The 27,084-nt window shown below is 43.3% G+C and overlaps 2 protein-coding genes across 21 annotated transcripts in view; both read left to right on the plus strand.

Moving 5' to 3' along the window:
- Window positions 1-27,084, plus strand: part of DAB1 (DAB adaptor protein 1) — a 1,225,890-nt gene that overhangs the window by 325,763 nt on the left and 873,043 nt on the right. The gene's annotated exons all lie outside the window — the stretch shown is intronic.
- Window positions 19,607-25,037, plus strand: LOC110261406 (uncharacterized). The gene is made up of 2 exons (XM_084964978.1): window positions 19,607-21,087; window positions 21,154-25,037. Exons 1-2 carry the CDS (start codon window positions 21,043-21,045, stop codon window positions 22,519-22,521), a joined length of 1,413 nt encoding a protein of 470 aa, XP_084821104.1. The 5' UTR covers window positions 19,607-21,042; the 3' UTR covers window positions 22,522-25,037.

Here is a 27,084-nt window from a genome sequence, read left to right on the forward strand (position 1 = left end):
GGATTATTGGGCATGGGATTAACCTAGGCTTTCAGCCCCAATCTCTGCTCTCTGCCTTGTTTCTCTAAATTGTCTTTTCATTCTGACAAGAAAAGAGGACCAAAAGCGGGAAGAGAGACAGGAGAGAAAGAGAGAGAGAGAGAGAGAAAGAAGGAAGGAAGGAAGGGAGAAAGGAAGGATGGAAGGAAGGAAGAAAAAGAGAGGAGAGAAGGAGGAAGGCAGGAAAAGTTAGTCAAAAGGAAGTTTGGGAGAGCAAAGATAACAGGGCCCTTAACTATAAAACCTCTCGGAATTTTCACTATGCTTGTGAGTGGGCATCATATATTTCCACGAGGAATTGATCATGAGGCCTATTTCTCAGCTTACTTGTCCATGGAAATTCTTTCATGGAACAAATAGGACCATTTCATAGCGTGGTGATCTCTCAGGGCAAAGCGGCTCCAGACAGTGCTCAGGCTATGCACTCCACTTACCTTCTGTCTTCTGTCTGTAATTCCTTTCTCCTTCTTTTTCAGTGATCCCTAAACTCATTCTTTTTTCTTTCCTTCTTCTTTCTTTTTCTTTCTTCCCCCCTCCCTCCCTCCCTTCCTTCCTCCCTCCTTTTTTTTTCTTCCTTTCCTCCCCTCTTCCTCCCTTTCTTCCTCCCTCCCGCCTAATCTTTAACAGCTGGCCTGGACCACCTGCTGCAGAGACTCATGGTGACACCAAGCTTATGACTTTGAAGGGCTCATCGTCAGTGAGGGGGACAGACATAAAGGAATACATGACGTGCTTTGTTCTGGGTGTTGTCATTAGAGGAAAGTGTGGGTACAACGAAGATAGAAAGAAAGAGTAAGAACTGATCAAAGGAGATAATTTCCTTCCTTCCTTCCTTCCATTTTTGTCTTTTTAGGGCCGCACCAGCGCCATAAGGACGTTCCCAGGCTAGGGATCAAATCAGAGCTGCAGCTCCTGGCCTACACCACAGCCACAGCAACACTGGATCCAAGCTGCATATGCAACCTACACCACAGCTTGTGGCAACACCGATCCTTAACCCACTGAGTGAGGCCAGGGATCAAACCCAAATCCTCATGGATACTAGTTGGGTTCTTAACCCCCTGAGCTACAACAGGAACTCCAAGACAATTTTTGAGCTAGGACTTGAGACATACGTAGAGGGTATTAACAGCAAATGAAAGTAACTTCATTTCCATCAATAGAAACAAACAGAAAATGAGAATCTGTGGGTCACAGATCAGCCTGGAATATCTGGAAAGCTGCCAGTTTAACTGGAATGTACCTTTCAGTGGTGTGGCAATGAGGTGAGAAGCATGATGGGCCTCAGGTTTCATGGTTGAAGCCATGAGTTAAGTTCTTTCTCCATGTGTCATAAATCAAAAATTTTTCCAATTGCCTGTGGTCAACTTGGAGATATTAGTATTACTCATTAACCTTGTTAATGGCTGTGAATCCTACTAGTCCAGCCTTTTCCAATATGTGCTCTGTGGAATATCAGTCTTGTAGACTGAACCAAACACTTCAGCTCCACATGCATGCAGACACACATGAGTATGCAATTCATGAGAGAAAAAGCAAATTCGGAAAAAAGGCACATGAAAACCCATAAGAAAAGTTTTACCTTGGAGCTCGTTTTTTGCTGAGGAACTAAGATTAGTATTCCATGGCACACTTTAGGAAAACCTTTCTGACATTTTGAAATACTGGCAATGGTGCCCTAGGACAACCTTCTGAAATCACCAGGAGCCTAGAAACTCTGGGCTGGGAGCCATTATGACCATTTGAGGTTTAGAGAAGTGAAAAAAAGAGCTGCTTGATGCCATCAGGCACAACTGAGCAAGAACAAGAGTTCAGAGTTCAGGTCTCCTTTTTCTGGTCCAGTTTTCATTTTATTGCCCTAATAAATGGCCACCTAAAGTCACCAGGCTTTTACGAGTGACTTCATGTGTCCACCATTGTGCTTCCCGAAGAGAGTGATGCCCAAGTTCTCACTAATGGGGAGATGAAGCTACACAAACCACTGGACAGTGCCCTGCAGGGAATGCTGCCATGGAGAAGAACAAGGCGGGAGGAGAAAGTGAAGAGTAATAGGGTGCTGTTTTTGTGGACGTGGGGAAGGAAGGGATAGCGTAGTGTTGAAGGAAGTGAGAGCCAGGCATGCAGATCTATGTGGGGAGCACCTTCCAGGGGGAGGGAAAAGCTGGTGCAAAGGTGGGAGAAAGTTCTAGAAATAATCAAGGAGCGGGTGTGCCTGCAAGCAGGGGAATGAAGTTAGAAGATGAGGTCAGCGGGGCGGCTGGGGCTATAGCCATGTGGGTCCTCGGGGGCCAGAGTAGGGATGCCTACACTGTTTGGGGGGTTTAGGCAGAGAATTGATCTGATGTGAATTATGTTTTGTTTTATTGTTTACTTACAATGTTGTATTAGTTTCAGGTGTACAGCAAAGTGAATCAGATAGATAGATAGATAGATAGATAGATAGATAGATAGATAGATAGATAGATAGATCGGTGATCTCCATTCTTTGTTCCCACATAGGTTATTAGAGAATATTGAGTAGATCTCCCTGTGCTATACAGTAGGTCCTTGTTACTTACCTATTTTATATATAGTGGTGTGTATATAGCAATCCCATCTTCCTAATTTATAAAGTTCACTTGGGCTCTTCCTCTGTGGGGAAGACAACTGTGGGTGAGAATGGAAGTCGAGAGGCTGGTGGGGAGAGTAGGACAGAGGCCTGAGGGGAGGAGACAGTGAGCCAGGCCAGGGAGGCAGCGGGAAGCCATCTGTTTCTGGATCCCGGGGAAAAGTGCAGCAGATAAAACTCGTTGATAATTAAATATGAGAAAAAAGAGAGAGAGAGGCAGGACATCTCTGAGGATTGGCGTGGGGTGGCCAGTTTTGGAGATGACAGCAATGTGCTTCTGCCCCCCTTGGAACTTGATTTATGGTTAGAAAGTCGGCATCTTCAGGGGGTTAAGGATCTGGTGTTGCCACGATCTGTGGTGTAGGTCTCAGAGACAGCTCGGATCTAGCGTTGTGGTGGCTGTGGTGTAGGCCAGCAGCTGTAGTTCTGATTCGACCCGTAGCCTGGGAACCTCCATATGCCTCCGTATGGCCCTAAAAAGACAAAAAATAAGTAAGTAAAAATAAAAGGAATGCATATAAGATCAAAACCAATTAAAACAGTTCAATGCATGCGGGAGAAATCAGTTCCCTGATTTCTTTCCCAAGAAGCAGCCACTGTTACCAACCTCTTGTGTTTTTTTCCAGAGACCAAGAGTACACATGTCTGTATGTGTGAGAATATGATATTTACTCTTCCTTTTTAATGCAGTGGTCCAGACTATATACTGTGTACTGCACCTGACTCCTTCCACTTAGTTATATATTTTAGAGAGTAGTCCATTCCACAACATTCAGAAAGAATTCTTCCTCTTAATTATGCAATGGTGTATTCCATTGTTTTGCCATTGTATAATATTTAATTAATATTTAATGAATTCCCTCCTGAAGGACATTAAGATTGTTTCCAATATTTTTAAATTACTAACAGTAAAGTGATGAGTAACATCTTTAAACATTATAATAACATCTTCGAGCATATTTTATATATATGTATATATATGCAGGTCCATAGAATAAATCTCTAGAAGTAGAATCTGCGGCTCGAAAAGAATTTTTTTTTTTTTTTTTTTTTTTTAGGGCAACCCTTGTGGCATATGGAAATTCCCAGGCTAGGGGTCGAATCAGAGCTGCAGCTCCTGGCCTATAGCCACAGCCACCACAATGCCTGATCTGAGCCACATCTGCGATCTACACCACAGCTCACAGCAATGCTGGATCCTTAACCCGCTAACCGAGACCAGGGATCGAACCCACATCCTCGTGGATACTAGTCGGGTTCTTCACCTGTTGAGTCATGGTGGGAACGCCCTGGACTGTCTCCAGTTTAGTCTTGCCAGAAAAAGGTTTTCCCAAGCCCACACTTAGACTCCTCTCTCTTCCAGAATGAACTCCTCATCCCTGGCAGTATTTGGGACATTAGCTGGATATGGCCTTGGCAGGAAGGCTGTTGAAGGCATTGTAGCCCCAGCATGAGGGTCTGACGAAATGACCTTCAAGGTCCCTTTCTGCCCCACCAGCTCCCTGGACTAAGCCAGCTCTCCTCTCAGGCTTAATAGCTGCATCAATAAAATGAAAATAATATCACCTGCCTCTGACTGCATTGGAATGTCATAAAGGTAAATCAGATAGTGCACCTGGAGCACTTAGAGCAACTTAAGAAAAATAAAGTCTATCAATCTGGGTTAGGCTGGGGAGGAGGACGCTGCAGTGACATGGAGCTGCTCCCCCCACCCGGCCTCCCCAGGCCTTTATTAGGAGTAAGTTCCCTTAAATGGATTTGTTTTTAATACAGATACAAGGATGCACCTGAGCTCATACACACACACTGAATTATCTCTTCCAACTTCCTGGCACATCTTTAAAGACGCGCAGATTTTTTCATCTTTATTTTTAAGACTTCCCCTGGAGTTCCCATCATGGCACAGCAGAAACAAATCCGACTAGGAACCATGAGGCTGTGGGTTTGATCCCTGGCCTCGCTCAGTGGGTTAGGGATCCGGGGTTGCCATGAGCTGTGGTGTAGGTCACAGACACGGCTCGGATCTGCTGTGACTATGACTGTGGCTGTGGCTGGCTGCCATAGCTCCGATTAGACCCCTAGCCTGGGAACCTCCATATGCCCCAGGGGTGGCCCTAAAAAGAAAAAAAAAAAAAGACTCCCCCTCATCTGACATCTAGCTTAGTCCCTCAATTCACTTGAAGCTTAAACACATTTGTTGATTTTCTCCTGAAAACAACAATCCTGCAAGTTAGGTGTTCTTTATCAACTCCTCTTTCCGATGGGACAGACACCAAAGCCCAGAGAGGGGATGTTTCTCTGTCCAGATCATAGAGCAAATTGGGGCAGAGCAGAGACTAGAACCGTGGGGAGAAAAGGAGGTGGGAATGCGTGCAGTGAAGGGAAAGGAGGTGTTAGCGAAGCAGCTGAGGACATTCGAGGGAAGAAGCGATGGCCCAGGTTTCCCAAGCCCTTTCACCCTTCTCACACTGAACCTTCTCCCAACTGTGTGGGGCAGGACTGGTCTCATTTTTCAGAGGAGGCACCTGAGTGAACCCTCCTCCTTTAAGATGTAATAGACCCTGAGCCCAAGGCCCTGAAGCACTGTCAGTCAAACACTGGCCCCTGTGGCTCCCTCCTGGACACCTCTCTCCATCCAAGACTGCCCTATGGGCAGATCTGGCCTTGAGCTTGGAGACAAGCACATCGAACTTACTCAAGGGCAAGAAGGGACCAGACGGGTAGAGTAGACGCATTTACCCATTTAGGGGAAAGTCTTCAGACCAGCTCTGCTGGCAGGGACTGTTTCTTTTGGGGATGACTGGGAAGCACAGTGGTTATAGCTGTACATGTGTGGGCTGTGTGTGGAGTCACGCTGCTGGCTTCCAGCTCTGGTTCTCCCACTTCTTAGCTGCATTTCCTCTGGGGAGTGCCTTGACTTAGTTAATTTAGCTGTGCCTCAGTTTCCTCATCTGTAAAATGGGGCTCATTATTGTTTCTTCATGTTTTTGTTTTGTTTCTTTTCTTTTTAGGACCGCACCTGCAGCATATGGAGGTTCCCAGGTTAGGGGTCGAATCAGAGCTGTAGCTGAAGGTCTACTCTACAGCCACAGCAACACGGTATCCAAGCCGCATCTGCAACCTACACCACGGCCCATGGCAATGCCGGATCCTTAACCCACTGAGCGAGGCCAGGAATCAAACCTGCCTCCTCGTGGATACTGGTTGATTTCTTCACCCACTGAGCCACCACAGGAACTCCCCTCATTTTTTTTTTTAAATTGAAGTATAGTTGATTTACAATGTTATGTTAGTTTCAGGTATACAGTGAAGTGATTCATTGTAATATACATATGCCTTTTCAGATTCTTTTCCATCATGGTATATCGCAGCTTATTGAATATAGTTCCCTGTGCTAAATACCGTGTTATCTGTTTTATATATCATAGTGTGTGTCTGTTACTCATCATGGGGTTACCTTGAGAACTAAATGAGCTCCTTTTTTTTAAAGCCCTAAGAATATTGCCTAGTACATAGTGAGCACTCAAGCAAGACAGGTTGATTGCTATTATTATTATGCATTAAAATACATTGATTGGAGCTAGACTGTGAAAGGACTTGGATGCCAGGCTGTGAAATTCATCCTCCATTCCCTAGCTCTTGAAATCTGGGCTTTGGGGAGGTTTTCCTGTGTTAGAATGAATTCAAGTAGTAGGCAAATCAGAGTCCAGAGACCAGGGAAGGAGTCTCTGCCGAGGTCTTTATGGTAATTTCACTGTCTGGGAGCGAGACGGCTGGCCTGCTGACTGCGCTCGGCTTTGTCAATGCCTGTCAAATCATCTGCTCTGAGGTGGTGGTTTGGCTGTTACGGCCCCGGATTCTGCTGTCAGGCAGCACTTTTGCCTATTACCTTATAGGAAGCAGGGATTGTTTTCTTTCACCTGCTTGGGAAAGTGACTGTCTTCCTGGTGCCCTGAGAATGAAGGCCTGCAGTCTCTGCTCAGAGTTGCCAGCTCAGGAGCTGGCAGCGGGCTGGAAGCATGGGCCCCAGCAAGCAGCTCAGTTGAGCTGGACTCTATTTGGAGGATGTCAGAGGACTGACCGGAAGCTCTCCTCCCGGGAGTCAGCGTCACGGTGCCATCACGCCGTTTCTGGGTAGCGGTGGGCTCCGGGCTCCACTGCAGTGAGAGGGTCTCTCCCAAGATGAACCCCTGCAACGCTCGCCGCCTTCTCCCTTCCCCCCATGACAAGAACTGTGCCGCCTGTTGGGAATTGCACTCAAGGGGCTCTGAGCTGATCGGCTGCTTGGTTTTTATTTTTCCCTCCACGTCACGCACTTACCCAAGCATTTAATATACTGTGTGTGGGTCCTCTCCGACTTTGCCTCTCTAGCCTGCGTGGGGGCCTTGGCTAAATGTAGTGGCCAATAACTTCAGGGGATCAAGTGCTTGTGAGAAATTTTTCTCCTAAGAAGCTGAGCTGGGGCGGGGGGGCGGGGTGGAGGGTGGATTGAAAGCAAGGCTGCCAGCTTTGATGTCTTAAGTATGAAATTTCAATGGCTTACCAGCTGCCGAGCTCTGGTTTTAGTGCCGACGGGGTGAGATTTAAGGAAATGATCCCTCCCCAGGCCCTGTGGGTAACAAGTAATGATGGAGGAAGAGCCCAAGGAGCTCAGGGTGGGAGAGGTCAGGAGACTGACCTGGCCTTTTCAGCTGGCCTGGGTAGCTACTGAAAATTGCTTTCCTTCTTTTTCTTTTCAGAGATGGTATTTTTCCATTGCAAAATATACGTTATTATCAGATATTCAGAAAATATGGAAAATCAGAAAGATGAAGACAAAATAGTGATTGTTATCCTTCCCCAAAGAAAAATATTTTGGTGTATTTCCTTACAGTTATTTTTCTATGATTTTTTTTTTAAGTTGTTGTATTAGGAATTCCCCTTGTGGCTCAGCAAGTTTAGGACCCAACATAGGCTTCATGAGGATGTGGGTTCGATCCCTGGCCTCGCTCACTAGGTTAAGGATCAGGCGTTGCTGCAGCGTAGGTCACATATGAGGCTTGGATTTGGCGTTGCTGTGACTGTGGCATAGGCCAGAGCTCCCGATTTGATCCCTGGCCTGGGAATCTCCATATGCTGCAGGCGTGGCTGTTAAAATAATAATAGTAATAACAATAATATTAATATTTGTTATATTAGTTTTTTCTCTCTCTGTTTACCTTTCTACATATCTATTTAGTGTTTATCTAATTGAACTATATGCTTGTTCTTGCTTTTTTGTTTTTGTGATTGGGTTGTTTTTATTTCTGTTATGTTCAACCAATATGGTAAAATATATTTTTCTAATAAGTGCAAGACTCTGCAATTTACATGAATCTTTGTTGGTCCGGGGATTCCCAAAAGTTAGGGTGTATGAATATGACCTGAAGAGCTTACGGAAATGTGGGGGTGGTGCTTGGGAATCTGAATGTTATCAATCATTTATGGCGATTTTGAGGAATGTGCATTGAGAAACATTTATATCAGGCTAAATATTGTGGTTATGTTGATCCGTTGAGTGACTTCTTCACATGCTTATCCATTTTCATCATAGTGGGTACATGGGGTGCTTATTGCTTTTCATTATGTATAAACAATGCCGCCATGAACATCTTTAGCCATTCATTTATTTATTCATTCAACAGATGTTTTTGGAGCACTTGAATAAGGTAAGCCTTCCCAGGTGCTGAAAGGACCAGTGACCACACAGACCCAGTTCTTGCTCTTAATGAGCTTTTGCCTAGTGGAGAGAAAGACAAAGAGAATCACAAAATTAGGTTATTGCAAATGATAACAAATACTGTAAAAGAAAGATTCAGACTGCTATTGCAAGGCAAAGAATTTAGATGCAGAGACCTAAAAAGCTTCTCTAAGGAGGTGAGGTGTAAGTGAAACTTGATGGAAGAGTAAAGTCAGCTGGTTACTTTTTTTTTTTTTTGAAGTTTAAATACATGTAAAGTTATTTTTTTAATTTTTATCAACGTATAGTTGATTTACAGTGTTGTGTTAGTTTCAGGTTTACAGCAGAACGATTCAGTTATACATTGATGTCACTTTTAAGACTTAAGATAGAATGATTGGTTTGAAGGCTGTTGACTTTTAAAACGACTTCCTGAGTTCCCATTGTGGCTCAGCGGTAACAAACCCAACTAGCATCCATGAGGAAGTGGGTTTGATCCCTGGCCCTACTCAGTGGGTTAATTAAGGATCTGGCATTGCCATGAGCTGTGGTGTAGGTCGAAGACATGGCCCGGATCTGGTGTTGCTCTGTCTGTGGCGTAGGTCAGCAATGGCAGCTCTGATTCGACCCCAGCCTGGGAACTTCCATATGCCATGGGTGCAGCCCAGAAAACCAAAACATTAAAAAAAGAAAAAAGAAAACAACTTCCTTAACTCCGCCTCAGGTTTCAATGTCCATGTTCAAATATGCAGGGTAAACATCAATCAGGGTCCAGTGGGAAAAGATGAAACACTCTCAGGATTTCACGCCAAGGAATTTTGATGAAGGGGATTAGTTATAAACTTTTTTTTTTTTTTTTTTTTTTTAAGCATATGGATGTTCTCAGTCTAGGGCTCGGAGCTGTAGCCTCTGGCCCATGCCATAGCCGCAGCAATGCCGGATCCTTAACCCACTGAGCAAGGCCAGGGATCAAACCTGCGTCCTCATGGATGCTAGTCAGATTCATTTCTGCTGAGCCACAACAGTAACTCCCAGTTATAAACTTTTGAAAGGTTGAAAGAACAGAAAGGTGAGGTGGGTCAGAGATTAGTAACAAGAAGCAGCTACCACACCTAGGGCTGAGTGATCCTAAGGAAAGATGTGGCATTCCTAGCGCCAGGCAGTCCTCTCGTGTGGTATTGCACTGTCAAGGGGCTAGGGGACCAGCCTGTGCTGGGCTCAGTGAGAAGGGATTGCTGAGGCTGGAAGCACAAGCATAGCATGGCTTGTGCTAGGACCTCCAAGTGCTAGGCTGAGGCTAAGGCCGGTGATGAGAATGTGTAGCTAACACTGTATGGTTGGTGCAGAGGTCTCAGGGGGCACCACTGGGCCAGTCCTGAGATTGTGGAGGACGTACTAAGTTCTGACTTGAGGATCCAGGAAGAGGTGTGGCACTCTAAGAAAGAAAACTGCCAAAAGATGCTGGAGATCCTAGCCGTTTGCTGCTGCTGGGAGGAGGCTGGCAGAAACTGGAAGCAGGGAAATGAGTGCCTTGTCCCTTACTCCTGCCTTCCAACATTCTATCAAATCTCCCTCTTGATAACATGGAAGCAAAAGCTACCAGGAAAGAGAACGCAAGAAAAGCAGGATCGGGGGTCGTAGGTAGAGAAGGGCAGACATGGAACCTGCAGTGTAAGAGGCATATGGCCAGCACACAGAGAAAGGAGAGACATCCCTTTAGTGATTCCCCCTTGCTCCCCGACCTTGTGCACTGCTCTGGGGGGAAATTAAAATCAGTCCAGTGGTTATCCATCCCATGGCTCCACTATTCTCAAAAAGATCCTTTCTTTTCCAAATGTCTTTGTGCATAAATCTGACTCTGAATAATTGAAGGCAACACTCTGTAAAAGCTGATTCCATGGCTGGATGATGAATGAATGAATTGTAGCTGCTCTTAGATAGATACGGCTAAGCATCTGGTACTGTGCTAAGTGCCTACATTCGTTCTTTCTGAGAAAGTCAAGCCTCACGCTGCCTCTGTAGGTGGGCATTGTCACTCCCACTGGGCAATAAGACTGCAGCTCCGAGAGCTGAACTGTTTTGTTCATCATCACACGTCTCCTAAATTATGATGAGATCCAAAGCCAGGTCTGTTGGCCTCCACAGCTACGACTCCTCTAGAACCTTCTATACTCTATGCCCTCATTTAAAGACCACTCTTCATGGACCTTTAGAGGCAGGTGGAGAGTGGCTTGTTGAACATGCCTGAGTTTCCATCAGGGTATGTGGGTAGTGGCTTAGAAGCTAACTGACCTCAGAAGCCCAGGGGGAATGACAGCCTCACCATTTGGGGCCACTCTGTGGCTCCAGGCTCCTGTCTGAAAACCCTCCCCTGACCTTTTCCTAACACTCGGCATTTTATTGTTCTGTTGATTACAGATCACTTATGTGCAGCACTCAGTTGACTGTTTGTTAAAAATGAAAAGTGGGAAAAAAAAATAGGAAAGAAAGTACACCCTTGCCAGAGCAGTGCTGTGGAACGGTTGTTCCCTAGGTATTCATCTCGGTATGTCTAAACACCTATAATTAAACTAGCTTTGGAGCAGTGCCTCTTGGAGAGGGCGGAAGAATCAATTCTGCAGCATTTGGATCTTGTTCTTTGTATACACAGCTCAGCAGTGAAGATGTTCAAAAAAAGACCAGACGCTGTGACTCAAGAAAGCAATTACCCACCTATCAGGGTGAATGGATGATGATCTGGTCTTGGGGACATCCGAGCTCAGGGTGGCAGAGGGAGAGAGACAGGTGATGGATATGGTGACCTCCAGTGATCTGTGTATGCACCCCGTTCTCATTTCCTTGCTGGGAATTTTATTTTTGTACTCTGGATGCAGTCATCGCTTGGTAGCTTTGTGTTAAGCAGCTAATTAATGGCAACTCAAGTCGGCTCTCCTGTTTATGAGACTGTGGAGCAGGCGAAGACACTGTGCTCATCTGGAAAAATCAGTTGGGGTCAAACTGCCTCCTCTATATAAATATGTGAGGCACTGCTGTCAGACACCAGTACCAGCCAATGCTGTCTGGCTTCACATGAATCATTGAAATGACCTGAACCTTCACTGTGAGTTGATTGTAGCTAATGTGTGCGATATAATCTCATATGCTCGGAATGTCTTGTGAACCACGCATGCTATCAAGATACGGTTTTAATTAACATTTGCTTTTCAGATAAAATACGCAATTTATTTTGGCAAGAGTTCATTGAATGTAAAATCTACATAATTAAGATACTAAACCTGTAATATTTTTCCTTTGCAGTATTTTCTGCTAAATGACACAGATTCAGCAACATTTATTACCCAGTAGATAGCTGCAATGGGCAATCACAATTTCATACTTCCTTTTTTTGCTCCTCTAACCAAAGGATACAAAGCCATAGAGTTGATTTTTTTTTTTTTTCACTTTTTAGATTCCAGGGTGTCAGATCTTTTTCTTAGTTCAATTGGATATTAAAAAATAAAGCAAAGAAGACACACTCGTGATTCTCCTGCATAGAAATATGCCGTAAAATAGGGCTTATTTTAGAAATTAATATTATTTTATGAGCTCATTTCACTCCTAAAATAATATTAACTTCACCGCTGTGGTGGGACTCTAGGTCATGATCAACTGAGAATAGGATGCTGGCGGAGATCTCAAAGATCATTAAGGTAAACGCCTCATTTTAGGAAAAAGAGCCCAGGTTCCCTGAGTTTCAGAGTAGAAATTTGACTTGTCCAAGGTCATCCCACACAGAACCAGGACTGAACCTCATGACCAGTCTAACTTGCCTTCTACTGTTCTAGCTGTTTCCCTTTAAGAAACAACTGCCTCTACCTGCGGGAAGCCTCGTCCCCCTTCATCAACTTCATCCTCTAACCTTGGAAGTGCCTCCGTATCATGTAAAATGAACATGTTGGAGGGGGAAAAAAAAGGAAAATAGACCCACTTTCCTCAAACCCTCCCCTACAGTGAAGAGCAGCACAATGGCTGAATCCCAACTGCTTTGTTCTTTCTGATAATCCATATAATTGGGTCAGAGGGCTAATGACTTGGCTTCAGGAATCTGAGCCATATGCCTCCATGATTTGCAGACAGCTGCGTGCCCGCAACGAGAGCCGTCCACGGTGGAAGCCCAGGGCCGCAGCTGATGGAAGCAGCAGCCGGACCAAAGCTGGGAGCGGGGAAACAGAACGGCCCCCCGGTTATGAGGCCATTTTCTAGATCCTCCCTCCAGTCCTTCCAATCTGTTTGGTTTCTGAGCTGCCAAGTTCTTCTCAGACAGGCTCTTGACAAGGACCTTTCCGGAAGACCCTGCACTGGGAATGCTGGAAGCAGGGATTGCGTGGTGTCAGTCCCTTTCCTTGGATCTGTAGTAAGCCGCTAATTAGTGTCAGTAATTGCTGGAGGAGAGGTTCGCTGGCCACTCATCAGCACCAAGAAGCGGGGGAGGGAGATGCTAGTGCCCTCCCTCCCTCCCCTCTAGCGTTAGGCAATAAATCTATATCTGTTAAATCGGCTGTTGGGCTGCTTGCTGAAAAGGATGTCAGCGGAGTCGTGTCAGGTTAATGGGTTTAGCTAATATATGGGCGTAAGGATGAGTAACCCGATCAGGCATCCTAGCCAAAGGCAGGAGGCTGGAGGTCTCTGAGAGCGGTCAGAACAGAGGGCACACAGATACACTTCTGAGACCCTGGTCTTCTGGGAGAGAAGTCCCAGGAAAGCTGCTTCTTGGACAACTTGTTAAAGGAAGTCATGCTTTATATCTGAACGACCTGCCAACAGAGGGTGAGGAGGAATAGCTCAGATTTCAAGCACCTCTCGGCCCCACTATGGTGCTGCCACTAATAGCTATCACCTGGAGCAAAGGCTGAACTTGGAGCCTCAACTTTCTCATCACTAAAATGGGTTTGAAAGAGCATCTAGCTCACAAGGTGGCTGAGAGCTTGAAATGAGCTAATGCGTATTATACAGTGCTCACTGCAATGCTTAGTGTGTAATCACTGTTTCAAAGGTGAGCACTTATTAAATGCTATGAATTGAGATAAAATATATAACATTCAGGCACATGGGTGCTTGTGTGCTAGTCAATGTCAGACTAATTTTATACAGATCCTGGAGTGTCTTTGCAGTCAGGTCCAGAGACCTGCTGGTTTCTAATTACCCTAGCCCTGTTCAGTGTTCTCTTCACCACCCATCTCGCACCTTTTCAGCATGGGTATGTGAGGAAGATGTGGAGGAATTGTAGCCATTAGGTATGTGTGCTACCTGCAGCCTCCCACATATATATGTCTGCCATGCATTAATGCCCAGTGTGGCAGATGGTATTAAAGCCCTGCTTATGTCCTGATAAAGCATTCTGAGACCTATTGCAAAGCCTCCGTAATTTGGATACAGACTATCCAATGATATGCAGCAGTCGGATTTTTGCTTTACATGATGTAATTAAAAACTAATGCTATTGAGATGTGTGTGTCTGTACATGTTTTTACCTTCGGTTTCCCAAAAATGTAGGTATTTTCTTTGCCTACAATATTCATTTGCTTAGCAAATATATGCCCTGTATTATATTCTTATTTTTATATGCATGTTTACTAAGAAAATGTGTATTACCTGTGTGCCTACACGTTCTATTCATTTATTCATTCAACAAATATTTATGGAGCACCAAGTGAATTGCAGAATTTTAGAGCTAGAAGGGACTTACACAGTCATGCTCTCCATGCAACTGAAGAGAATTGAAAGATATCCTGTCTTTTAATTTAGAGAGAGGGGATCTTAATGTGACAAAGCCCGCCCTCCTCCTGGATAGTCTCCCCGCCTGACTTCACTTAGAGCCCACTGTCCATCAGTGTAGTCGGTGCAGGAATAGACCTCAATAGCGTCCCCTGTCCACTCTGCCCGACTGTGATGTCCAGACCACAGTTCTAGGATACCAAGCTTTCTGCCCCTCTGCCTGGCACCAGAACAGTTGCTTGCAGCTGACTCAAAGCATATAGTCAGGCAGCCGGATTGTACTTCATGAGCACAAGCCTCCCTCTCCAGGACTATGGCAGAGTAGTTAGGAACTAAGCCACATTGCCTGGGTTTGTATACTAGTGTTCTGCTGTGTTGTAGCTGTGGGACCATGGGTAAATTGCTTAACCTCTCTGTGCCTTGTTTTTTTTTATGTAAAATAAGGCTAACAATCTTCATCTCGTAGGGTCATTTTAAAGATTAAATAATTCCAAATATACGAGGCACTTAGAGCAGTACTTGAGACTATATAGGCGTATGTTCATTATTAACACTGGACACTCTCCATTGCCATGCCAGCTCTTCTACTTACACAATGGCTGCTGGAGCTCCAATCAGCTAAAATACATTCTAGGCAGAAGGAAGGGAAAGGTGGCTTCTGCCTGTTGAGTCAGCTCCTTTAGGGATCCTTCCCTGAAGGTTCTCACAACACTTCTGTTTATAGAACCTGGTTCCATGGACACACTTAGCTGTGAGAGAGACTGGGAAATGAGGTCTTGATTCCAAACAGTATTGTGCCCCAATGGGGATGCTGTGAATAAGGAGGAAGGGATAACGGGATATTTGTAGGCAATGAAAGACTGTTACATCCAATGGACTATAGTTCTTCTCTGCCTTCCTCTTACTTAACTGCTCAGGAATTTGTCTGTCTTGTTTCTGAGACCACACCCTCTTAGTTTTCTTCCTACTTCTTCTCTGACCACTGTTTTTTCCATGTATTTTTCTGGCTTCACATCTTCCTCCCAATCTCTGTAAGTTAGTGAGCCCTAGTTTTATGACTTAACTTTCGTCTCTTCTCCAGCTACACTCTCTCCCATGGTGCTGAATCCTCCGCTCATGCTGGCGATTCCCATATTCCTGTCTCTGACCCAAACTTCTCCTCTGAACCCTGTGCTTGTACCTACTTGGCATCACCTCTCTGCTTGTTTATTGAAGACCCATCTCAACATTTGCATTGAAGCATAACTCTTGATTTCCCACCAAGTGTGTTTCTCTTCCAGACTTCCCCATCTCTGTACCTGGACACACCACCAATCTGCTTGAAGTCTAACACTTTAGAAACTATGGATCTTTGTCATTTAACCCCTCCCTCTCATTTGCAATCCCCAAATAATTAAATCTATCTCCCTCTTTCCACCTTGTCCATCTCTCTTCCAGTCTGAGCCAGTAGCATCCCTCAACTTGACCACTGCAAGTCCATCCTAATGAATCTCCCTACGGTTGTGCTTTCTCTTGTGATAGAGCAGACCGGTGTCGTGCCAGACTGCCTGGATTCTAATCTTAGCTCCCACGTGTAGTAGCTATACGACTTGCGCAAGTTTATTAACTTTTTTCTTGTGTCAATTTCTTCATCTATAAAATGAGACTAGTAAGAGTACCTGTTTCATCAGGTTATTGAGAGCATGAAATGAGTTAATATATGTAAGCACTCAGAGCAATGCCTGGTATATAATAAGCCCAATCAATAAATGTTAGCTATTATCATTAGCTGTTATTACCGTACATTTTTCATGGAGCAGCCAGAATGATCTTTTAAAAACATAAATTAAATCTTATTGTTCCTGTGCTTAAAACTCTCTAGGGATTTCCCATTTCAGTTGCAACGAAATTCTAATGCATTACCAGGGCCAGAGGCCTTGCCTGACCTAGCCCTTGACTCTTCCCATCACTGTTCACAGCCCCACCCCAGCTCTTACTACCTTGAAGCAACACCTGTTAATGTTCTTTGAGATTCCAAGCTCTGGGGTGTTGTCCCTGTTCTCCTTCCTCTGCCTAGAATGCACTTCCCTCCCTCCAGCTCTTCATAGGGTCACCTTCTTCTCTTTTTCCAGGTCTCACCTCAATTATCTTCCCCTCTGAAAATTCCTCCCACCACATGCCCAAAGAATGGCCCTGCTCTGGTCATTTCCTACAGCACTTAGAATGATTTTTAGTGTTCATGGTGGTTTATGTGTTTGCTTGTCTTATAGTCTCTCTTTCTCTCCTAGAATGGGGGGTTTCTGAGAGGACAGACCTCATTTGTCATGTGCACTATGAACCTAAAGCAATGGTAGTACATAGTAGGTGCTCACAAACCAGGTGGCAAAGGAAGGAAGAGATGCCCAAAACAAGATTTTTAAAGAATGAATAGAATTTTCCAGATACAGAAGGAGAAGTGAGGATTTGAAGCCAAGAGAAGAGTTTTCGCAAATGCATACAGATAGGAAGCGGGGAAGTGCCTTGCTGTTATAAAAGTGCAATGTGGTCCTCAAACCAGCAGCATCTGCCTTACCTGGAAGCTCCTTAGAAATGCAGACTTTTGGTCCCCAGCCCAGACCCACTGAATTGGAATCTGCATTTTAAAAAGATGCCTAGGTAATGTTTTTGAGAAGCCTAGTGTGTTCAGGGAACCAGAAATAGCCATCATGACAGGAGTATAAAGTATAAAGGGGAACATGTTATCTTGGTTATACATTCAGCTACCTGTGACAGACTCAGAATGACAGTGGCTTAAAAAACACCAGATATGTTTGTTCACTTCTCACCTAAAAGTTTGAGCTAATATGGCAGTTTTTGCTAAGTTCATCAGGGACCCAGCACATTCTAAGTGTTCCATGAAAATTCTATGAATTTTCCTTCTCCATCCTCAAGAAATTTGAGTTGCTGCTCTGCGCTTGGTTGAAGCCATCCTTCCTGGTCTGCCTTCACAATAAGCATGAGCCAACACCTGCCAGGTGCCATTCCAGATGCTGGGGACACAACCATGAGGAGATAGGACCCCATCCCTCAAGGAGCTCAGCATGGAAATGGGCATCAGAATGCAGTTCCAGAGCCTTCTCAGTGATCAATACTGATTTCCCTGTGACGAATAAAGGTCAGCAGGGAATAGGGGAGGTCAGAGCCCTTTCTTCCCAATCTCTGTCACACGAGGGTTCATGTGACCCTCATGTGGCAGAGGCTGGGAAGAAAGAGAATGGGAGGGAGTTAGAAAATCTTGTATTTACTCCTTCAAAATACTCAGTTGGAAGAACAGAGGAAAGAATGACAAGGGATTTTAGCACATTGAATAATACGAAAAGGAATCCCCAAGTCTAGAGTGCTACTAAAAATTGAAGAGGGAGAGCCCTTTTTTGTAGGAAAAACTAACATATGAGGAATGATAGAATCAGAACACTACCATTTTGCAACCACTGTTATAATAATTGGTTTAGGTAAGTATTATCAATGGATGCTTAAGCCATCAGATTAAAAGTTGTATGGGAAAAGGATACTTGTTTGTGCTCAAATCATTCCCACCAAATACTGATTAATTATACAGTGTAGAAAACAAAATTCAACTGTGTAAATATTAAAGATCTTATTGGCTTTATTCAATGATTCATGAATCAGGCAGCGTCCAATCTAGCAGATAAAAAAGAGCTCAGAGGAGTAGTACAAATGGAAGAATTTTATAGGCAGAGGGGACCAGAAGCAAGGATGCTATGTGAGGCAAAAAGTGGATTGGTTACTGCAAAGTTACTGCCCTTTAGGGGATGGCAGGGGCCTATTAGGCAGACTATCCAACTAGGACTGATCAGGTGATTCCTGGTTGACTGGTTTAAGGTTCTGAGAGAGCTAAAACTGTAACTAACTATCTGTTTGGTGATATGGGGCTTAGCATAAGTGACTCCATTTGGGGCCTGCCTTTTGTTTTTAACAATAGGGAAAAGGCCCTTATATGGCGAGAAGTCTGATATTTACCATATTGATCATATGGTATATATAATTTGGTACAGATAAATTTAATGTCTCCAATGATGGGGTGAACTGAATTCATGTGACTCAGGGTAAAGATTATTCTGGCAAAAAAACAAAAACAAACTGGCTTATGCTGTTCAAAAGCATCAGTGTCATGGGGGGAATAAAAGGCTGAGGATGAGTTCTAGGTTACAGGCTAACGAAAAATGATGATTAAATGTAGCACGTGATCCCTGATTGGACCCTACATGGAAAAGAAATGTTTGAAGGACATTATTGGGCCAACTTGGGACATCTGAATATGGACTGTATGTTAGGTAACAGTTCTCTAATGCACTGAGATCATAGTATTGTGGTTATGTAGGAATAGCCCCTTATTCTTAGAAGATACATTGTAAAGAATTTAGGGGTAAAAGTTCATAATATTGCCCACTTTTTCTCAAATGACTTAAGGAAAAAAATAAAGAGTATATAGAGAAAGCAATAAAAAGCAGGTGTAGGAAAATATTAAGAGTGGGCGAGTCTAGGTAAAAGGGATTTAGGTTTTATGTTATAACTAACTTTTAAGTAGGTTTAAACTTTTTTAAAAAGTTTTCTTTATTTTTAACTTTTCCCTTTTTAATTTTTATTTTATATTGGAGTATAGTGGATTTACAACATTGTGTTGGTTTCAGGTGTACAGCAAAGTGAATCAGTCATACACATACATATATCCATTCTTTTTCAGATTCTTCTCCCATATAGGTTATTTTTACTATCCTTGGTGGCTGGTTCTGAATAAATCTAGTTCAGTACATACAGTGGATTCCCCAAACTCATACCATTTAAGATTGGGCTTAGTTTGGCCACTGACCCATCAGCCTGCACCCCAGGAAGTAGGGTTGGCTCTGAGCAGAAGGGATGAGGGAGCAGGGTTCTGCAGGCTCAGATTTAGCCTCCGTCTGAACCTTACATCATCTGCCTTCTCTTTGGAGTGTCTGAATTAACAAGCCATGCTTACAGCGCCTGGCAGACAGGGCAGCACTGCAGATGAAAGCCTGCTTTCCTTTTAAACAAAAATTAAGGCCTAAAGCTGCCCTGGGTCTCGACCCTTTTCTTGCCAACTAGGGAGGGTCTGGGAAAAGAAGAGCATATCATCAGGGTGGGATGAGGTTCTAGGGGTTTTATTTTCAGGGGTGGCGGTGTGCGTGTGGGAAAGAGAGATAAAGATGAGATGGAATTCTGAGAGTTGGGAAAGAGTGTATTTCAAAGAACATTTTTAGTCACAGATGGTTGCGGAGGAATACCGAGAACAGGCCCAGCACCTCGGCTTCCTGGCTGATTGCGGGGAGGGGAGCTTGCTAATGAACACATTGATTTCCCAGCTCCTCTGAACAATAGCAAATGTTTTTTGCAGTTATTAATTGGGATCCCACAGCAGGTGTGGGGGATGGTAGGTTCTGGTGATTCTAAGTTTATCTTTGGGGGTTAGGCAAAGACCAAGAGAATTTAAAGAGAAAGGAGGAACAGCTGGGCTGGGTGGTCCCAGCTGGACTGGCTCTCAACCTTGCTACTGGGCAGTTTAACTAGTTTAATTCTTCGTTTTCCTCTTTGAGAAAAAATTAGATTAATACTTTTTCTTCATATGGATCGTGTGAAAACTAAACAACATAGTTAATACATGTAAAAAGTATGTTGTAAGTTTTCCAGGTCTATATACCATTTGTTTTTCTTGTCATTCATTTCTCTTTAGTGTTTATTAAATGCCTACTGTGTACTAGTAGCTTGTGCTAGGTTCAAAGAATATGGCAATGAATTGGAAAATACAGTTCCTGCCCCCCACAGAACTCATGGTCCATCAAGGAAGAGGGGGCCTGGCCACGTGAATATAAATGCCCTGAGAGGATTTCCCCTCATGGATCAGTGGTAACAAACCCAGATAATATCCATGAGGACACAGGATCAATCCCTGGCCTCACTCAGTGGATTGGGGCTATGGTATTGCTGTGAGCTGGGGCGTAGGTCACAGACTTGGCTTGGATCTGGTGTTGCTGTGGCTGTGGTGTAGGCTGGCAGCTGTAGCTCCAGTTTGACCCATAGCCTGAAAACTTCCACCTGCCACAAGTCAGGCCAAGAAATAAATAAATAAGCACTGAAATACACCAGCTGCTTTTCCAATGGGAAGCTTAAGACAAACTGACCCTGGAAGTCAGAGAAGGCCTCCTGAAGGAAGGAACATCATTATGGAGACCCATCATAAACAGTGATGCTGCTGTTTTTCCCCCTGGAGCAGGGTCAGGGACTTAAACGCTGACCCAGGTTGGCCAGGTAGACCAAGGTCTGAAACCTTATAAAGGATCAATTGGCTTATATTTCTCCATTGACGAGAAACAAGCCAGTGTGTCCTCAGAGGGGCCCCTACTGTCTTTCTAAGCTTGCCTAGCCATGTCCGTTGTGCAAACTCACTGAGCATTGGGCGGCATCCTAGAACAAGATGTTCCTCATTCTCGTGAGGCTGACACCCTGATAACAAAGCTCAAGCTTTCCCTAAGTGCCCAGGTGATGCCTCCCTGATCCTGAATAAAGAGGTGGCAGGCAACCAAGGCCTTCTCAGGTCCACCCAGCCTCCCACTGTGCCCAGCATTCATGGGAGACTTGCCCCCCATCCCACTAGCACTATGCCTGCACTTTCCCCTAACAACTCTGCCTTGAGCCTCTGCTTTATGGCCCTGTACTATTTATCTCCAATTGCAGCCCAACACTGGCTTTTATAAAACCACCCTTGAAAAATAGGACTTCTAGAAACTGGCAGGGTAGCCTGAGATAAAAAGTATGTGTCAGGAGATGGGAGATTTGCTTTCAATTCCATTGGGTACATATTTCCTGAGCAGCTACTAAGGGAGAAGCCCAATGCTGAGCATGGAGTGTTCAGGGGTAAATATACTTCCAGTCTAGTTGGAAAGCAGTGATGGTGGAGGTGATAATGATGGGGGTGATGATGGTAATGATGGAGGTGATGGTAATGATGGTGGTGATGATGATGATGATGATAATCATTATGGTGATGGTAATGATGGAGGTGATGGTAATGATGGTGGTGATGATGATGATGATGATAATCATTATGGTGATGGTAATGATGGAAGTGGTGGTAATGATGGAGACAATGGTAATGATGATGGTGATGGTCATGATGGAGGTGGTGGTAATGATAAGGGTGGTAATGATGATAATGTTGAAGATGACTATGGTGATGGTCATGATGGAGGTGGTGGTAATGATAATGGTGGTGATGATGATAATGTTGAAGATGATGACTATGGTGATGGTCATGATGGAGGTGGTGGTAATGAGGGAGGTGGTGGTAATGATAACAGTGGTAATGATGATAGTGGCAAAGATGATGATGATGATGGTAACTTACGATGGAAGTGGTGGTAATGATGGAGACAATGGTAATGATGTTGGTGATGGTAATGATGATGGTGATGGTCATGATGGAGGTGGTAGTAATGATAATGGTGGTAATGATAATGTTGAAGATGATGATGGTGATGGTCATGATGGAAGTGGTGATAATGATGGAGACAATGGTAATGATGATGGTGATGGTCATGATGGAGGTGGTAGTAATGATAATGGTGGTAATGATGATAATGTTGAAAATGATGATGGTGATGGTCATGATGGAAGTGGTGATAATGATGGAGACAATGGTAATGATGATGGTGATGGTCATGATGGAGGTGGTAGTAATGATAATGGTAATGATGATAATGTTGAAGATGATGATGGTGATGGTCATGATGGAGGTGGTGGTAATGATGATGATAATCATTATGGTGATGGTAATGATGGAAGTGGTGGTAATAATAGAGACAATGGTAATGATGTTGGTGATGGTAATGATGACGGTGATGGTCATGATGGAGGTGGTGGTAATGATGGTGGTAATGATGATGATGATGATGATAATCATTCTGGTGATGGTAATGATGGAAGTGGTGGTAATGATGGAGACAATGGTAATGATGTTGGTGATGGTAATGATGATGGTGATGGTCATGATGGAGGTGGTGGTAATGATAATGATGGTAATGATGATAATGTTGAAGATGATGATGGTGATGGTAATGATGGAAGTGGTGGTAATGATGGAGACAATGGTAATGATGATGGTGATGGTCATGATGGAGGTGGTGGTAATGATAATGGTGGTAATGATGATAATGTTGAAGATGATGGTGATGGTCATGATGGAAGTGGTGGTAATGAGAGAGGTGGTGGTAATGATAATGGTGGTAATGATGATAATGTTGAAGATGATGGTGATGGTCATGATGGAAGTGGTGGTAATGAGAGAGGTGGTGGTTATGATAACGGTGGTAATGATGATAGTGACAAAGATGATGATGATGATGGTAACTTACGATGGAAGTGGTGGTAATGATGCAGATGATGGTAATGACGGAGGTGGTGGAAGTGATGGTGGTGGTCAGTGCATGTGAATGGTTTGGGGGTAGGGAAGGTGCTGGAATTGGGAGAGTTGAGCTCGATAACACCTAAGGCACCATCAACTGCTTTGACTTTTATTCTGTTAAACCTAATTATTTACTAGTCTATAAAACAGGTACACACATCGCTTGTATTCAAGATGTTTCTTGAACAGGACAGAAATGAGAGAATTTGCTAAGAACTTCCACATCTAACAATGGGATCAAATTGTACGCATTTCATTTTGCCTCCAGGATCCAGAAGAAATCCCCATCCCTGTTAATTTAGAACACGTAAACTATGCACATAGATTAAAATTCGGAAGTAGTTTCTATTTCATGAGGATTTTTAAAAAATCATATGCTCTCTATTCAAGACTTTACAAAAGAAAGTAAGGAATAAAATTCACACATTAGCAAGAAATTGCTGGTATCTTTGAATATCTTCCCCCAGGCAGAGAAATTTGGCATTTTTTAAAAAGTTGAATTTTCTGTGTATGAAAGAAAACATTTACTGATGATGTGGATGAGTAAAATCATTAAGTAAATGTTGTATAGATTCAAACAAACAAAAAAAGCTACCCCCTTATTCCCAGTTTCCGAAACAAACCAATCCCCACTCACACCCTACCCCCAAAAGGCAAGGAATAGATAGATGGAAAAAGATTGAGTTTTTGTTTCCTGAGTTAGTACACAGGCAAAAAATAAAAAAATAAAAAAATAAAAACAATGCCAAGAATATAAAAGATCAGCTGGTTATTTGTTCTAAGCATTTTATGTGTATTAACTCATTTAATCCCATAATAATCCTATAAGGAAGCTGGCTATGATATCCTTTTTTCACAAGTGTGGGAACAGAAACCCAGTAACTCACTGGGGATCATAAAGCTGAGAAGTGGTGGCGCTGGATTTGAACCTAGCCAAGAGAGCTTTAATGCCTGCAGACTTAAACAAACATAGACCACTTATATATATATGACTTGTAAAGGCTTGTGAGGCCACTATATTTGCTGCTTGATATTATTTTTCTTGTTATTAAGATCCCTTCATCCAGAGTCTTTCACACCTTGTATGAGCTTTCACCGGAAAGTTGATTATCACGTATATGGGACCTCACTATTATTTCTTACAACTTTAAGTGAATCTACAATTATCTCCCTAAAAATTCCAGTCAGGAAGAGTTGACTAGCACCACACATGTCTCTAAGCACTCTCTAATGAGCAAGTGAATTAAAATGTCAGGAACAAATGACTGATTACAGATTTAAAATCAGTCTGTAAATGTGAAGAAATATTTTATGTAAACATCCCAGCCTTGGAAGTGTTAGGCTTGAAAGTGAGTTATGGGTCAAAATCCCAATCAGACTCTGTCTTAGGAAAGCTCCTTGACTTGTCTGGGCCTCAGTTTCCTAACTCTGTAAAATGGGGTAGTAATGCCTACTTCATTGTGTTGTTAGGAAAGAGCAGATTTGGAGTCAGGCTTGTGTGAATCCAGAGTTGCTTGCTTTTAGCAGCTCCATGCTACCCTGAGTAAAGAGGTGGTAGGTGCCAGCTTCAGGGAAGAGGGCCTAAGGGGGCCTGCCTGTAGCCCCTGCCAGTTATCCCTCCAGCCTCTTTGTCTACCCGTCCCCCCAGAATCTGTTTCCCTTTGCAAGGCCTGATCTCAAAGGGTCATGTCAGCTCCACTGGACCTTCGCAGTTCAGCTTGCTTCTCTTGCCCTTCTTAAATAAACTGGATTTGGAGCCAGAAGACCTCAGGTTAAGACCTGCTTTTGCTGGGTAGCTTCTGGCAAGCCGCTTCCCCAGCTGGGTCTTGGGTTTCCTGCCTATAACATGAAGCATCCAGGACAGGGTACCCAGAGCCCCGCCCTCTCTAAGGAATGAGAAGTGGCTCCTCCTCTCTATGTGCAACCCCAAAGCTTCACTCCCTTGCCATTCCCTTACCCCTTCTAAAAATATCAACCTAGGGCACATAACAAGATGCTCAACATCGCTAATTATTAGAGAAATGTAAATCAAAACTGCAGTGAATTACCACCTCACACCAGTCAGGATGGCCATCATCAGAAAGTCTACAAAGAAAGCGTGGAGAAAAGGGAACCCTCCTACCCTATGAATAGGAATGTAAATTAGTGCAGCCACTATGGAGAATACTATGGAAAACTAAAAATAGAGCTACCATACAATCCAACAATCCCACTTTGGGGCATTTATCCAAAAAAGATGAAAACTCTAATTTGAAAAGCTATGTGCACCCTAGTGTTCACTGCAGCACAGTTTATAATTAGCCAAGACATGAAAGCAACCTAGCCTAGATGCCCACTGATGGACGAATGGATAAAGAAGATGTGGTACATAAATACAACGCAATACTACTCAGCCATAAAAAAGAATGAAATGATGCCATTTTCAGCAGCATGGATGGACCTAGAGATTATCATACTAAATAACTAAGACAGAGAAAGAAAAACATCATATGAGATCACTAATATATGAAATCTAAAAAAAAAAAAAAAGGTACAAACTGAACTTATTTACAAAATAGTCATAGACTCACAGACATAGAAAACAAACTTATGGTTACAAAAGGGGAAAAGGGAGGAGGGATACATTAGGAGTTTGGGACTAACAGATACACACCACTATACATACAATAAAAAACAACAAGGATTTACTGCATAGCACAGGAAACTATGTTCATTATCTTGTAAGAACTTGTAATGGAAATAATCCGAGAAAGAATATATGAGTAGATATGTGGCCGAATCACTTTGCCGTACAGCTGAAACTAGCACACTATTGTAAATCAACTATACTTCAATTTGAAAAATCAGCCAAGAGGAGGGCAGGGCTGCAGTTACAAGGCTGTATAGTCCTGGAAAGGGCAGAAGCCGGGCAGTGTGAGGTTGCCATCACGAAGGCTGAGGCAACCTCTAGCTTAGGGAATCGAGAAGATGCTATAATTGGAGCGATTCACTGTGGCTAAACTGAAAATTTCGTGAAATCAATTGGGAGAAAAATCAATATGGGATTTTTTTTTCCACGATGAAAAGACAAGATTCCCACACAATTAAGAACTGGGCCGTGGTTTCCACACTCTGCCTGTCATGTTCTCTTGTTTCTGTGCCACAACTGTTCATCAGAAATAATTAAACATTTTCCCATGGGCAACAATTACTTGCTTAAAATATTATGAGTAAGGAGAATACATTTATAATTACCTAACCTTTCTGAAGGTGAAAATATATATTATCCTTTGATAGAAGAGAAAAAGGAGTTCCTGGATTTGCCAGTGCGCTGTGCTGTATCTGTCCTGATTATATTAATTGCCCTAAGGAACGGAACAATACTTTCTACACACCCCAACCTTCTCTTTCATTTTCTGTAACTTTTAGGCATCAAACAACGGTTCCTCTTTCTTGTTGTTTTTGTAAGTCATTAAATAGCCAGCCTGTAGCTAATAGGACCGCCAGACAGTATCTCTGAATTGCCCCAGTGTTGTAATATAATGAGTGGTGACATCTTTCTTTTCTTTGGAATGGGTTTCATCATGAGCCACAAGCAGGCACAAACCATGACCCCAGTTTTATACTGTCACTGGTTTCCGGATTTTGCCTTAAACACCTACACGGTGAAAACAAGACAATAATCACAGTAGTTAACACTGATTGAGTGCACATATGCTAATAGGCATTTATTTCCGAAATGCTCTGTGTTTAGCACCTCATTTAATGCTCCCAGGAATGTCATGAAGCAGGGGATTGTTAACACTCCCATCTTACAGGTGAGTGAACTGAGGCCCAGAGAGGTTAAATAACTTGTCCCAGGTCACACTACTAGTAAGTGGTAAAGCTGGGGTTTGGTCCAGAGTCTATCCCCTTAATCACATACTGCAATATCTTGCAGATTTCTCTATCAAATAATTTTGGTCTAATATTTTATGTTAACTGACAAAGAATATATTTTTTCTGTAAAATATTTTTCAGAAACCTCACTGAAAGAATATATTTTTTCTGTAAAATATTTTTCAGAAACCTCACTGCAATCATGCTTTTATGTTAGGGCTTTTTTTTTTTTTTTTTTGCCTAACTTGTTGGTCTTACTGCTACAAGTCTGAAAGCATGTAGCAATCACAGCGGTGGCAGTAGTAGTAATATAGCAGTAATTATCACTTACTGATTATATATCTGGGGCTAAGCACTGATCTAAGTAAGATCTTCACTTTCATCCTGCCCCTTCACTCATATACATGACAAAGATACAGGGTAGCTAAGAGCATCCTTGGCTTACACACAGGTAAACTGAGGCCCATAAGGGTAAGAGACATGACCAAGGTCACACAGCTTGTCAACTCTATAGCAGGGACTTCAAGGAATCTGCTCATCCCACTCAGCTAGTTTTGTCCCCTGTATTGTGTGCCAGGCACTCTTCTTGGCTCTGGCAATACCACTGTGCATTAGGCCTCATCCCAGCTACCAGCCAGGGGCTTGGTTGGCTCAACACCCACAATGTTTGGG

This window comes from Sus scrofa, chromosome 6 (assembly GCF_054392235.1).
Source record: "Sus scrofa isolate SSC_HxYL_T2T_F1_AM1 chromosome 6, Sscrofa_HxYL_maternal_Yorkshire_Landrace_v2.0, whole genome shotgun sequence".
Taxonomy (NCBI): domain Eukaryota; kingdom Metazoa; phylum Chordata; class Mammalia; order Artiodactyla; family Suidae; genus Sus; species Sus scrofa.

What these genes read in the sequence shown, in the direction of transcription:
- LOC110261406 (XM_084964978.1), top strand. Translation starts at nt 21,043, where the DNA reads ATGGTGGAGGTGATAATGATGGGGGTGATGATGGTAATGATGGAG. An exon ending in TGATGATGGTAATGATGGAG is followed by an intron (nt 21,088 to 21,153) that starts GTGATGGTAATG and finishes GTAATGATGGAG; the next exon opens with GTGATGGTAATGATGGTGGT.